We start from the raw sequence: 15,513 nt of genomic DNA on the forward strand, positions 1-15,513 counted from the left end.
CCAAGTGGAAGTCAGAGGCAGCTTGAGGTTCTACAGAAGCGGTAGTCAGGGGCTGCGAAGGCGCCTCGCTGAAAACCGGAGAACCGGCGACTGGCCTATAAGAGGCTTCGTAGTCAGTTTTGGGCCTCGGATGCCTATCCTCGTCTTTGCGCTTTTTGTATATTGCGGTCGTCGGAAGTTCTGATGGCATGGTATAATTGAATTTTTTACCAAAATAATGTCGGGCAAAATCAAACAGACGTTTAATAGTGCGCATGTTAAACCTAGCATAAAACCGACAACCAGTGACGTCGTGGTTAGGGCCTAGGCATGGGATACAATAGGAATGGAAATCCTTATGAGGTATTTGCTTCCCACAAGAAGTACAGTTATTAACTTTTACTGACATCGGTCTGAGGCAATAAAAAGTTTCCCCAACGGGGTACTTAGCTTTGTAGAAGACTTCGGTTCTGGATTCGGAATGAAAATCTCAGGAGACGGCCGACCGGCACTTGCAAACTTTTGCTTTGCGCACCGCGCGGCAAGAAAGACTGAAGAAAATGGCGCTGGCTGCATCTTATATACCCCTGTCGCAATGACGTCAGGGAGGAGGAGACCGCAACTGAAGCAGGACCAAGACTTTGGAACTCGGGCCGACTGGGGAACCGCCTGACTGCAGAATAACCCAAGTGCAATGACTGCAGCAGTGCAATATGATGAACATCCCTGTAGTATCTGTCTGGCTTAACGGGAGCTGGGGGTAAGGAGTCAGAAGTCAGACTGGACTCTGAAAACACAATCTACAATGTCTAGCACAGGTGGAATAGCAAGGGGCCTGTGCTGAGGCAGTAAAAAGTCTCTGAGCCTTTTCTTAGATTCTGAATAATCTTGGTTCTCCCAGTGGAAATGCTCCCTCGTGGTATGCAGTGTTTCGCCAAAAGAATAATCCTCAGGTGGAGAAGCTGAGGGGATAGATTCTTCAGCATCAGAATCATCATAAGGAGGAAGAGTGTATTGCTGATCAGAAGAAATGGAAACCTGATCTGACGATTCATATTCTATCTCTTGCCTAGGCCTCTTGTCAGGAGGAGGATGAGAACCCCTTATCAAAGTAATCAGGTCTTCGGCCATTCTGAGCATCTGTTTTTTAGGCATGGAGGCCTTGTCCATGGGGCTGTTGTACTTGTCTCTGTCTTTAAAGCTGCTTTAGTCTTTGAAGCTGAAGTCGTTTTAACATATAATTATGTAGGCCTGAAAATGCCTTCAGAAGCCGATACCTGCTCAGCGGCTCCGGACCCATCTGAGGGAATGGTTTCCGAAGGTCCAATACCTTGAGTTTCTGTAGGCCTGGTTGACTCCACGTGGGAGTCTGTATCGGCCTGCGGCTCTAAAGTAGCGGTCGTCAGGGGCTGCGAAAGCACCTCACTGAGAACCAGCGACTGGCCTCAAAGAAGCTTAGTCGTCGGTTTTGGACCTCGGATGCCTGTCCTTTACTTTTTCTTTGCGTTTTTTTTTGTAAACTCCGGTAGCCAGCTGTTGCAACGGCATTATATAATTAAATCATCTGCCAAATTAATGAAATGCAAAATCGTATCGACGCTTAATAGTGCGTTGGTTAAATCTAGCACAAAACCGACAACTAGCAACGTTGTGGTCAGGGCCTAGGAAAGGAATACAGTAAGAATGAAAATCCTTATGAGGCATTTGCTTCCCACAAGAAATACAATTAACTTTTTCTGACATCGGTCTGGAGCAAGAAAAAAGTTTCCCCAATGGGGTACTTAGCTTTAAATGAAGACTTTGGATCTAAAATTCGAACTTGAAAATCTCAGGAGTCGGCCGACCGGCACTTGTGAACTGCTTTTGCTTCGGGTACCGCGTGGCAAGCAAGAATAAAGAAAATGGTGTTGGCTGCATCTTTTATACCCCTGGCGCACTGACGTCAGGGAGGAGGCGACAGCAACCGATGCTGGACCTAGACTTTGGAATTCAGGCCGACTGCAGGTAGCCTGCCAGCAGGATAACCCAATCGTAATGACTGCAACAGTGAAACACAATGAACATTAGCATTAGGAGCAGCTATGAGGCCCTGCATAACTGCAGTGGCAAAGCCTGCCAAGGATTTAGAGTAAAGAGGCAGATTGTAATGTTTTGTAAAGGTAGGCACTGAACTCCAAAAGTAGCAGCCTCTAAAATGTCTTTGGTTGGTACCCCCCTGAGAAAGGCTGCAAATGTGGCTGCAGCTCTGGTTGAATGTGGCCTAATGCCCTTAGGCACTGGTTTGTCATGCTGTGAGTAGCAGAAACGAATGCAGTGACCTATCCACTTTGAAATAGTCTGCTTGGAGATAGCCTTTCCTTGTGATGCTGTGGCATATGCCACTAGTAATTGTTCTATCTTTCTGAAAACTTTAGTTTTGTCCAAGTAGAATCTAAGTTGTCTGTATACGCCCACAAAATGCAGAATTTTCTCCCCCTTGTTCTGTGGAATTGGATAAAAGGTTGGCAAATGAATAGTATGGTTAAGGGCTACACTGGATACCTTAGGCATAAATGTAGGATTTGTTCTCAGAGAGACCATGTCTGGATAAAAAATGATAAAGGGTTCCATGGCCATGAGAGCCTGTAGCTCTGAAACTCGTCTTGCAGAAGTTATTGCTAGGAGCAGAGCTGTTTTCCAAGATAAGAATTTTATATCTACAGTAGCAGCTAGCTCAAAAGGAGGGAAGGTGAGTTTTTCCTAGATGTAATTGAGTTTCCATGCAGGCATTGGCGTTTTCCTTGGAGGTCTTAAGTTTTTGGCTACTCTGAGATACTGCCTTAATAAAGGATGAGAAAAGAGTGGTGGCTCTGTATTGTAATGAGCCGAAATGGCAGAGGCATGGATTTTAATTGATGAGAAAGGTAGGCCTTTGTCCAGCATCTCAGTTAAGTATTGCAAAATCTGAGGAATATTTGGGACAGCTGTATCAGTTCCTTGAGCTTGGTTCCAAGCGCAAAATCTCTTCCATTTCCCAGGACAGGATTTTCTAGTACTAGGCCTTCTGGCTTCTAAAATGGCATCCATCACAGCTTTACTGAGAGGTGTGGTTTGTATGGCTACATTATCTGCCATGCTGCCAGGTTTAGGGTCCTGAGCTGGCTGTGCAGAATCTGTTTGTTTTGCTGGGACAGTAGATGAGGTGTTTGAGGTAAGGTCCAGGCTGGGCATTGGGACAAGTTCCTAAAGATCGGATACCAGTACTGATGTGGTCAGTCTGGGGCAATCAGAATCATTTTTGGTTTCTCCTGCTTGACCTTTAGGAGTACCTTGGGGAGGAGAGGCAGTGGAGGAAAGGCATCTACTGATAGGTTTGTCCAGTTGAAAGATAAGGCGTCCACTTTCCTAGCTTGTCTGTGATAAGTCCTTGTGCAGAATCTTTTTAGTTGATTGTTTTGATGGGAGGCAAATAGATCCATGTCCGGGCGTCTCCATTTCTTTATCATGCTGAAGACTTGTGGATCCAGGTGCCACTTGTGGGGAGTTCGTCTGCCAGAGTATTTTCCTTTCTTGGCAGGAATTGTGTCTGCAGATGAACTTGGTAAGTCAATGCTGTGTCCCATAAAGCCATGGCTAGTCTGCACAGGGGATAAGAATGAGTGCCCCCCTGCTTGTTTATGTACCACATGACCATGGTGTTGTCTGTCTATCAGTAGTTGTCCCTGATGAAGTAGGTCCTTGAAGGCTGTCACGGCATTTTGAACAGCTAGCATCTCTTTTTGATTGATATGTAGATGCTTTTGGTTTGTGGACCAGGTGCCCTGAATGCCTCTTCCTGCCATGTGTGCCCCCCCAGGCATAATCTGATGCATCCGTCGTTAGGCTCTGCCTGGCTGGGGGTAGTGAAAATGGCTGTCCCTTGTTTTGGTGAAAAGCCTTTGCCCACCATCAAAACTCCTGTTGCAGGCAGGGAATTAGAGTAATCATCGTTTCCAGACTGTGGAAATGTGTCCAGACACTTTTTAGGTACCATTGAATTTTCCTCATATGCAGTCTTACATATGGAATTAGTAAGATGCAATATGCCATGAAGCCCAAAGCCTGCAGAATTTTTCTTGCAGGTAACTGGGCCTTTGTTGCCATTTCCTTGAAATAGGTAGTCAGTTGCCTTTGTCTGGAGTGAGATAAGTCATCTGGGCAGTTGTATTTAAGCTTGCACCCAGGAATATTATCTCTTGAGAGGGTACAAGTTTTGATTTCTTTTTGTTGACTGTGTACCCTAGGCATGTTAAAAGTCTTATCACAAACGTCAGATGCTGTAGTAGAATGTCCTTGTTCTCTGCTTGTATGAAGCAGTCGTCCAAGTAAGGATATATTTGTATTCCTCTTTGTCTGCAGTAAGCAATTACTGGTGCCAGGCAATTTGTGAAGACCCTGGGCGCAGTAGATAAGCCAAAGGGCAGTGCAGAGAATTGATAATGCTTTGAGCCAGCCTTGAATCAGAGGTATCTTCTGCATGTTTGTCTGATTGGGACATGCAGGTATGCTCTCTTTTAGGTCTAAAGTCACGAGCCAAGCCTTGCTGCCAGCATGGGCAGAAGCTGTTGTAAGGTCAATATCTTGAATTTTGGTATATCCAGGAAAGTGTTTAGAATAGATTAGGGTTACCACCTGTTCCACTTTGCGAGGGACAGTCCCTCTTTGGGCAGTTGTGTACCGCAAAGAAATCGAAAAAATGGCAAATGTCCTGAGATTGTAGGACAAACATATTTTCTACATTTTATGTAATAGTTGCATAAAACAGTTAGTCTGTATCTGAAATACCTAAATGTTATAAGAAAAGTACAGTTTTGTACCTACCATAAATGTAGATGTCCGATAGGCATGCATCTGCAGTCCTTACAAATGGGTTGTCCTGTCGTCAGGCAGCCCTTCGGTCGGCCGGATTCCAAAGTCTGGGTCTGGCCTCGGCTGGTGTCGCACTTCACCCGACGTCATAGCTGCAGTTCTTCGGGTATAAAGGCATCAGCCGACGCCATCTTCCTCAGTGTTTCTTGCCCCAGATGCCAGGTGCCCTCTAGGAAGGCTAAATTTGGATAAATGCAAATGGTTCCAAATAGTACAGAGCAAACAAAAAATAAGCATGTATGTACATATATACAAACAAATACACCATAATAGATTCCCCCAGCTAGCTACAAGATGGGCAAATACCCTAGGAGTACCACAGAGGGGAAGGAGGGTGGGTAATCCTGACTGCAGATGCATGCCTAATCGGACATCTACATTTATGGTAGGTACAAAACTGTACTATGTCCTTCAAGGATGCATCTGCAGTCCTTACAAATGGGTAGAATACCATAGCCAAACTGGGGGAGGAGGAGAAATAAGATTATGGTGTAGTTAAGATCCCTTGCAAAACAGCAGTGGCAAAACCTGCTTGGGATCTGGAGTATAAAGGTAAATTATAATGCTTGGCAAATGTATGCACGGAGCTCCAAGTAGCAGACTCTAAAATGTCTTTGGTAGCCACTCCTCGTAAAAAAGCTGTGGTAGTGGCTGTAGCCCTTGTAGAGTGAGGCCTGATGTTTTCTGGAGTTTCCTTCCCATGGTAGAAATAACAAAATCTAATGCAATTTCCTATCCACTTAGAGATTGTCCGTTTCGAAATTGCTTTTCCTTCCATTCCTGTTGCATATGCTACCAGTAGCTGGTCAGTTTTTCTATTGCTCTTGGTCCTGTCCAGGTAGTAACGTAATTGTCTATGTACATCCAAGGTATGCAACAGTCTTTCTCCCCTGTTCTGTGGGTTGGGGAAGAATGTAGGTAGGTGGATAGCTTGATTTAAAGATACCCTGGAGACCACCTTTGGCATAAAAGTAGGATTAGTTCTCATGGACACTATCTTGATGGAAGATCAGGAAGGGCTGTACTGCCATTAATGCCTGTAGCTCGGATACCCTTCTTGCTGAAGTGATTGCAAGCAGGAAAGCAGTTTTCCATGATAAGTACTGTAATTCTGCTGTTGCTGCTGGTTCGAAAGGAGGGAGTGTCAACTTTTCTAGCACAAAGTTCAAGTCCCATGTTGGCAATGGTGGCTTCCTAGGTGGTTTTACGTTTTTAATTCCTCTCAGAAACTGCCTGAGTAGAGGATGTGAGAAGACTGGAGGATCCAAGTTGTATTCTGCTGAAATAGCTGATGCATGAATCTTAATGGAAGAATAGGACAGGCCGTTGTGGAAGAGCTCTGCCAAGTATTCCAGGACGTTAGCTATGTTTACCAGTGCCACATTTTCTCCTTTTGCAGTACTCCAAATGAGATATCTTTTCCATTTTGCTGAATAATTTTTTCTTGTTGAGGGTCTGCGAGCCTCCAAGATAATGTCTTTAACCCTTTGAGATAAATCTGGGTTATTTGGTCTTATGCAATGCTCCAGGCAGCCAGCTGCAGTGTTTTCAGGTTTGAATGTAGGGTTTTGAAGTTGTTCTGTGTTAACAGCAGGGGAACAAGGGCAGAGGCCATATTTGTTCTCGAGACATGCTCCTCAGTAATGGGTACCAATGTTGCCTTGGCCAGTCTGGAGCTATCAGGATGATCCTTGGACGGTCTTCTTTGATCTTCAATAGCACCTTGTGCATCAAAGGAAGAGGTGGGAATGCATATGCTGTCAGGTTTTTCCAACTGAAGGATAGGAGTCCACTTTCCAAGCAAGTGGGTGGTACGTCCTTGTGCAGAATTTTTCAGTTGGTGGTTGTGTGGGGATGCAAATAAGTCTATTTCTGGTAGTCCCCATTTCCCTGTAATGGTTTTGAAGATGTCCGGATGCAGCATCCATCCGTGAGCATCCGTGGTAGTTCTGCTTAGGATGTCTGCTAGTATATTTTCTTTTCCTGGCACAAAAATTGCTTGTAACTGAATGTTGAAGCTCAGGGCCACATTCCAGAGGTCCATTGCCATCTGGCATAGAGGGTATGAATGTGTGCCTCCCTGTTTGTTGATATACCACATAACTGTGGTGTTGTCCGTCCTTATCAGCAGTTGACCCTGTTGAAGAAATGGTCTGAATGCCTGAATTGCCAGTTTTACTGCCAGCATTTCCTTTTGATTTATGTGTAGGTGCAGCTGGTCTTGAGTCCATAAGCCTTGTATGCACTTGTCCAGCATGTGTGCCCCCCAACCGAGGTCTGAGGCGTCTGTTGTGATGGCCTGGCTTGGCTGAGTGTTGTGGAAGGGCAGTCCCTTGTTTAATTGACAGGCCTGATCCCACCATTGGAATTCTTGCTTCAGGCATGGAATTATTGGAATTTGGGTTTCTAGGCTGTGCTTGTGCTGAGACCATAAATTCCTTAGGTACCACTGTAACTTTCTCATATGTAGTCTGGCATTTGGAACCAATATTATGCAGGATGCCGTGTAACCGAGGGCTTGCAGGACTTTTCTTGCTGTTAGCTGGTTCTGCTAGCTGGTTCTGCTTTGTTAATGCCATGAAGTAGAGAGGGAGTTGCTCCTGTTTTTCTACTGTCAGGAATGCCATTTGTTTTGATGTGTCCAGATCTGCACCCAAGAAGGTTATCCTTTGGGATGGTATCAGCCTTGACTTTTTTATATTGACTGTGTATCCCAGTGCTTGTAGTAGATGAATGACCCTTTCCAAATCTTTTGTTAATTTGTTTTTGTTGTCCGCTTGTAACAGGCAGTCGTCCGGGTAAATTTGAATTCCCTGAAGCCTGCAATGAGCAATTACTGATGCCAGGCATTTCGTGAATACTCTGGGCGCAGTAGATAAGCCAAAGGGCAATGCTGAGAATTGATAATGCTCTGATCCTGCAAGAAATCTGAGGTATCTTCTGCAATTTGGTCGTATGGGGACGTGCAGGTATGCCTCCTTGAGATCTAGAGTTACCAGCCAAGACTCCTTGCCCAGCATGGGAAGAAGCTGCTGTAGGGTCAGCATTTTGAATTTTGGAACAATGAGGTATGTGTTTAAAGCGGACAGGTCGAGAATAGGTCTCCATTGGTTTTCTTTTCTTGGTACCAGGAAGAGTCTGGAGTAAAATCCTCGCCCTTGTTCCATAGATGGTACCCTTTCTACAGCTCTCATCCTTAGTAAGTGAGTTATTTGTTCTAGAGCTTCTGTATTCTGATTTGGAGGTAGGTTTGGCATTCCTCTCTTCCTTGGTAGAGTATGGAAGTGAAACCTGTAACCTTGGTCTATTGTCTGTAAAATCCATTTGTCTCCTGTGATGTAATGCCAGTTTACTGAAAATAAGGCTAGCTTCCCGCCTAAGGGTGCTTCTAGTTGTTCCCTGGTAGGCGGTGCCAGAGCCAAGTCACTGTGATTGTCCTGTGGAAGTGGTGGTGGCTGGATCTGTGGCTGCACCTCGCTGGTTGTTATTTTGCCACTGACGTCCCCTGTAGGCACCTCTGGATTGACCCCTGCCTCTTGAGCGCCTATTCCTGCCTCTCGGAGCTCTGGAGGTGTCTGGAAAGGACCAATTCTTGGAAGGCCAGTTCCTGCTAAACCTTGGAGGCTGGACCTGCAAGAAATCCTTGACTGTCAGGACAGATTTTGCTTTCTCTTCCACCTTCTTCAGCACCTGCTGTGCAGGGGAGCCAAACAAATTGAGCTTATCCATGGGAGCATCTAGGAGCTTTGATTTAACATGGTCTGGTAAGGACTGCTCTTTTAACCATGCATGTCTTCTGATCACTGTGCCAGTCATGGCTGATCTAAAGGAAGCCTCCAGTGCATCATAGCTGCATTTTAAGGAATGATTACTGACCTGCTGAATGTTATGTACCATTTCCTGTACAGATTTTTATCTAATGGTTCATCAGAGGTTAGTTTTTAGTTAACTGGTCTAACATAAATTCCTGATACTGAATCATGTGGAATTGGCAGTTCAAGGCCCTAGCTGAAAGAGTAGCAGAAGTGTAAACTTTTTACCCCATCTCTAAGGCCCTAGATTCCCTTTCAGAGGGAGGGTTTTTTGGCAGAGGTAGCCGCTACAGCCTTGGGTCCCTGGGAGATAGTTTCGGATCTGCAAAAGGGGCCTTATACAAATGATAATGTGTGTCCGAACCCTGTAGTACCTATCGGGCTTAGCGGGCCGGAGGTAGAGAATCAGGAGCAGTACAAGCATCATTAAATGCATCATCCACAACAGTAAGTACTGGAGGAATGGCTAAAGGCCTATGCTGTGGCAAATGCAAAAAGGTTCTAAGCCTTTTCCTAGAGTCTGAAAAATCCTGGCCCTGCCATTGAAATTGTTCCCTCATAGCATGCAAGGTTTCCCCAAAAGAAAATTCCTCAAGCGAGAGGCAGAAGGAATGGACTCTTCTGCATCAGAGTCCTCATAAGGAGAAAAGGGGCCCTCTGGAGGGTTTGAATTATCTGAATCATCAGAGGAGTCATCTGAAGAAACTGGCTCAGGGGGCTCTACTCTAGTCCTCTTCTCTGGAGGTGGGTGAGAGGCCCTGTCTGGATGTGGTTGGGATCCCCGGATCAAAGAAATGAGATCCTCTGCTAGACTAAGCATTTGTGAACTAGAGCTAGGCCTGTGAGAGGGGGTCTTAGCAGGCACAGTTTTGGTAGTTTTTGCTGCTTTAGCCCTGGCAAAGGCCTTAATCGACATGGATGCAGGAGGCCTAGCAGCTCCACGTGCAGGGGTGGATATATCCAAAGGGATAGTGTCAGATAAATCCTGTGAGCCTGCAAGAGCAGGTGGGATTTCAGTAGCAGATTCAGCCAAGCTAGATGAGGCCTCGGTAAGAGGTAAGTTTTCGGCCGAAGGAAGAACCGTGGACTCTGTTTCAGATGAAACCGAGACACTCGTGGTTGGCTTAACCGCGGTTTCGGCCGGAACCGCGAACCGCGAGTGTCTGTCCTTTTCCTTGCGCTTTTTAGAAATGTGCGTAGTCGGAGTATCCGACGGTATAATGTAAGCAAAAGCGGAGCCGAAAAACTCTTCAGCAAATTCCGACCAACGTCTAAGCGTCCGTCGGTTGAAAGAAGCACGGGCTAGACAAGCTGCTACGTCGTGGTCTTTGCCTAAGCAAGGTAAGCAGTAAGAGTGGAAATCTTTATGAGGTATTTGTTTCCCACAAGTTAAACAGTTATTCACTTTTTCTGACATCGGCTGAGGCAAGAAAGAGTCCCCAACGGGGTACTTAGCTTTTTAGAAGTCTTCGGTAGTAGTAATCTCTGGTTCTGACCGACCGGCACTTGCGAACAGCTTCTGCTTCGGCGCACGCCGGCAAGAAAGACTGAGGAAGATGGCGTCGGCTGATGCCTTTATACCCGAAGAACTGCAGCTATGACGTCGGGTGAAGTGCGACACCAGCCGAGGCCAGACCCAGACTTTGGAATCCGGCCGACCGAAGGGCTGCCTGACGACAGGACAACCCATTTGTAAGGACTGCAGATGCATCCTTGAAGGACATCAGAATAATCAACTAAAATGTTACAAAAATAAGTTTTTATCTAGGCAAAAAAGTGAAGTTCTGTCCTTTGTACTGGCCGTGGGTATGTTTTGCCCTGCAAAATCTGATGTTTGTACCAAGAATGTCCCACTTTGGGCATTTGAACAGGTGGTAACCCTAGAATAGATAGGTCCAGTATTGGTCTCCATGCTTTGTCCTTTCTGGGTACCAAAACAGTCTTGAGTAAAATCCTTGTCCCTGCTCTTGCTGTGGCACTTGTTGAATAGCCGTCATGTCCATGAGAGCTGCGACTTGTTTTTGAGCCTCTGCCCATTGATTTTTTGGCAGGTCTGGCCAACCGTTTGCCCTTGGTAGGGCATGGAAATGAAACGTGTAGCCTTGTGACACTGTCTAGAACCCATTTGTCTGGGTTATAATGTACCAATTTTGAGAAAAAAAGTGCTAGTTTTCCCCCTAAGGGTGCTGCCAGAAGATAAGTGCTTGGTGCAGGAAGGGGGAAGTCATTGGGACCGTTTCCTGTAGGATTGTGATTTGTCCTCTCCACCTTTGGAGGTAGAAGCACTCCACTGCTTAGACCTGTAGGATCCTTGCGGCTGTGATCTGCCTCTAGGGCGTCTGGATCTGCCCCTTTGAGGTGTGTCTGAGACTGGAAAGGACCAATTCTTTGTAGGCCAGTGTCTGCTAAATCTAGGTGGCTGTACCTGTAAGAAATCCTTGACCGTTTGCATAGATTTAGCTTTGTCTTCCATTTTTTTTAACACCTCTTCTGCCCTAACACCAAACAAGGTATTATGTTGTAAAGGAGCATCTAACAATTTTGCTTTAACATGGTTAGGCAGATTTTGTTCCTTTAACCAAGCATGCCTCCTAATGACAGAACCCGTAACTGCGGCCCTGCAGGAGGCCTCCAGAGAATCAAAACCACATTGCAAAGCATGCTTTCCAACTTGTTCAGCTGCATGCAATAAATCCTGCATTTCTTTGTTTTCTGCACATTCAGAATTTGCCATCATTTTCTGTTTAAGCAGTGTCATGATATATTGCTGATATTTGAGCATATGAAACTGGCAATTTAAGGCCCTTATAGCCAAAGTAGCAGATGTGTAAATCTTTTTTCCCCATCTATCCAGAGCCCTAAAATTCCTGTCAGAGGGGGTAGGGTTTTTTGTAGTAGAAGCCTTGACCTCTTTTGGACCCTGAGAAATAGTTTCTGGGTCTGCAGTAGGGTTTTTGAAAAGGAATTTATGAGAGTCAGGGACCCTGTAGTATCTGTATGGCTTAACAGGAGCTGGAGGTAGAGAGTCAGGGGTCAGACTGGACTCCGAGAACACATCTACAATGTCCAAAACATGTGGAATAGCTAGAGGCCTGTGTTGAGGAAGTAAAAGGAAGTCTGAGCCTTTTCTTAGATTCTGAAAAATCTTGGCTCTCCCAGTGGAAGTGCTCCCTCATGGTATGCAAGGTTTCCCCAAAACAGTAGTCCTCAGGAGGAGAAGCTGAAGGAATCGATTCTTCAGCATCAGAATCCTTATAAGGGGGAAGAGAATATTCCTGATCAGAAGAAATGGAAACCTGATCTGAAGATTCATAGTCTGTCTTCTTGCCTAGGCCTCTTATCAGGAGGGGGATGGGCACCCCTGATCAAGATGATCAAGTCTTCGGCCATTTTCAGCATCTGTTTTTTGGGCATGGAGGCCTGTCCTAGTGGCTGGAGAACTTAGTCTTTGAAGTCGGTTTAATATATAATTGTTCAGGTCTGAATACACCCTCAGAAGCCGATGCCTGCTCAGCGGCTCCGGACCCATCTGAGGGAATAATCTCCGAAGCGCCAATACCTCAAGTTTCCTGCGGCCTGGCTGACTCCACATGGGAGTCGATAGCGGCCTGTGACTCTAAAGTAGTGGGTGTCAGGGGCTGCGAAAGCGCCTCACTGAGAACTGGCGACTTGCTTAGGAGAAGCTTCGTTGGTTTTGGACCTTGGTTGCCTGTCTTTTTCTTTGCGTTTTTTGTGAACTCTGGTAGTCGGATGGTTATCAGACGACATTGTATAATTAAATCTTTGCCCAAAATAGCTTAATGCAAAATCGTACCGACGTTTAATAGTGCGTTGGTTAAATCTAGCACAAAACCGACAACTAGCAACTCCGTGGTCAGGGCCTAGGCAAGGAATACAGTAAGAATGAAAGTCCTTATGAGGTATTTGCTTCCCACAAGAAATACAGTTATTAACTTTTTCTGACATTGGTCTGGAGCAAGAAAAATGTTTTCCCCAACAGGGTACTTAGCTTTTAATGAAGACTTCGGATCTGAAACTCTAACACGAAAGTCTCAGGAGTTGGCCAACCGGCACTTGCGAACTGCTTCTGCTTCGGGCACCGCGCAGCAAGAAAGACCGAATAAAATGGCGTCTGCTGCATCTTTTATACCCCTGACGACCTGACGTCAGGGAAGAGGCGACAGCAACCGACGCAGGACCCAAGACTTTGGAATTCAGGCCGATTCAGGCAACCTGCCAACAGGACAACCCAAATGTAATGACTGTAACAGTGAAACATGAAGATAATCTTGAAAGCAGCTTAAAAGCCAAACAACCACACTAACCACTTATATCAGGGAAGACTGCGAATAAATAGCTTAATGTACAACTGAAATACTTTCAAAATTATTTCATTTTTCACATACAACGATCTTCAACACTAACTACAAGCAAAGTTTGCTATTCTATAACAAATGACGTTTACAGTCTACTGTTTTGCTGGATGTCGGCTGGAGGTGACCTGCGGAAAGACGTTCCAATGAGCTACTGCTTTTTGCTGTGAAAAAGATCTGAAAATGGTGCAGTCAATTCACCCATTTTAGCTCTATGATGGATTAATGTAATGAATTACAGGAGGAAGTCTAGCTCCACTCTGGGAATTCTTTCAAATCTCTGGAAGTCAGGCCAGAAGGATGGGTGGCCATTTGTAGCCAACTGTCATGGTTAAGGAATCACAAATTGCATCAGTGACACTTTACAATTAACTTTTTAAATCTTGTTGGTTGTTAACTAGAACACTAAATAAAGGAATATCTTCTAGGCTGGTTACAAATTACTCCACATAAATTGCAAGTTTTTTTTTTTTTTACTTCACTAAATGAAAACATTCTTGTGAACCAAATACATACCTGACCATCAAATCTACCAATTGACTGTACAAGAAAAGTTGCCCATCCAACATGAAGGACAGGGGTTGGGCTGCCTTCTTCCCATTTACAGATACCATCATAAAACCGAAGAAGATGTGCAAAGCATTCAGGGTCTTGCAAAGCTGAAGCTAACATGAGCAATCCTTCATTACCCTGGACAAAAAAGATTATATCAGTAATCATTTGTCCAGAACAAAAGAAATAATGCATAAAGAGAAATAAAACATTTCAGTCCGTGATCAGAAAGGCATCTACATGACATGCAAAAGTACTCAATGGCTCTCTATTGCAGTACTGAGACTTCAAATTGTGAGTCCCAAAATTATGCAGGAAAAAAAACCAGCAAAATTACAAGAGAAGAACAGAGAGTATGACAGCCTGGGTCTATGACATTTCACCGAAAGCACATTTCACCAAAACACAAATGACTGAATACAAATCACTGAAAGCACAATTCACCGAAAACACAATTCACCGAAACACATTTCACCTAAAGTTGTAGATGGCCTTGTCCCCAATGTAGTGCCATCCTGGAGTTAGTATATATAGTAGGGGGGGTGTAGCCCCCTACATATTTTAAGTAGATATGTTTGGAAGAGAGTAATATATTGAAATTGCAAGTACCCATGTATATAGTTCAAAATATTTAACATATGTGGGGGGCCCCCCCTACTATATATACTAACTCCAGGGTCGCACTACAGTGGGGACAAGGTCATCTACAACTTTAGGTGAAATGTGTTTCGGTGTATTGAGTTTTAGGTGAATTGAGCTTTCAGTGAAAAGTGCACACCAATTTGAGTTTAGGTGAAATGTGCTTTTGGTAAAATGTCCTAGACCCGACTGCCTGCAGTCACTGTTCTACTTCAATGTTACTTTTTGGAGGGAATGGGAGTCCTCCCTGCATCTTCCACATTTACACTACTTAACTCTTAGATCACCACACCTCTGAGAAAAAGGGAAAACTCAACAAATGCAGCACTCCTGGACTTATTTTTGCATATTCAGTGTTGCTATTCTAGGACTTGCACTTAGAAGTCTTGGAATTTAAAACTGTTATTGTACTCATCACATCAGTCTACGAGGGCACTCTGTAGTGAATGTACACTTGGCACACCCTGAATCCCCTGACATGGACTGTGACACCTTCGGTCAATCAATGCTTTTGATGACATAACCTTTTGGTCCACACTGGCACCTATGCCAATAGCATAGGGGATATGCCCAGTCCAAAAATCTTCAATGCTTCCAATCCATCTTGCTGCTAGACTGTCACTCCAGCTACTTTTTTTAAAGTACCCACAATGAATGCTGAAAGTTATTCATTCACCTGCAGTACCTTGATAAATGCCAGGTTTCCAACAAAATCATCAAAAACATTACCTGTTTTTACCTAGTGCTGAAACCCTACACCCTACCACCAGTGACAGAAACAATCAGTCACAAAAGTTTTGGAGCCTTTCTTACTGGGCTTCCACTGAAAATGGGCTCCTACCCAGTCAGGCTTTCCATGTAATTAAATGTCAAATAAAACAGAGAAAATGAAAAGCTTTCCTTGTTACCTAATGCCTAGCCATAATGAAGTCTACAAGAACTAACAGCATACGGACCTTCAATTGTAAAGGTAAAAATTACAGAAATACTAACTGTACAGTTATGCTGTTATAAGAAGGGAAAACAACAACAGGAAGCAATATGACTATACCACACCTGCTGGGAAAGAAGCAAAAAAAAACACACTGTGGTGAAATTAAAAAAAAAAGTTAATCTGTGTTCTCCATATTCATTCTTCCACAACTAATTGGAATCGTATCCAATCTGATCTTTGGATCTGACTCTGCCGTTATACTTACTCGTGGCCTCCAACAAACTCTTGAGATCCTTCCCTACCCATAATGCACCACTCCAACATCTCTCAGATCTTG

General features: G+C 44.6%; 1 protein-coding gene across 1 annotated transcript in view; it reads right to left on the reverse strand.

Annotated features, from left to right (window-relative positions):
- MEN1 (menin 1) overlaps positions 1–15,513 on the reverse strand; it is a 415,915-nt gene that overhangs the window by 76,825 nt on the left and 323,577 nt on the right. Inside the window, exon 9 of the mRNA XM_044060492.1 lies at positions 13,568–13,741. Coding sequence (XP_043916427.1) covers positions 13,568–13,741 — 174 coding nt within the window. The remainder of the gene's footprint in view (positions 1–13,567; positions 13,742–15,513) is intronic.

This window comes from Protopterus annectens, chromosome 2.part0 (assembly GCF_019279795.1).
Source record: "Protopterus annectens isolate FY-2018-M chromosome 2.part0, PAN1.0, whole genome shotgun sequence".
Classification (NCBI taxonomy): Eukaryota; Metazoa; Chordata; order Ceratodontiformes; family Protopteridae; genus Protopterus; species Protopterus annectens.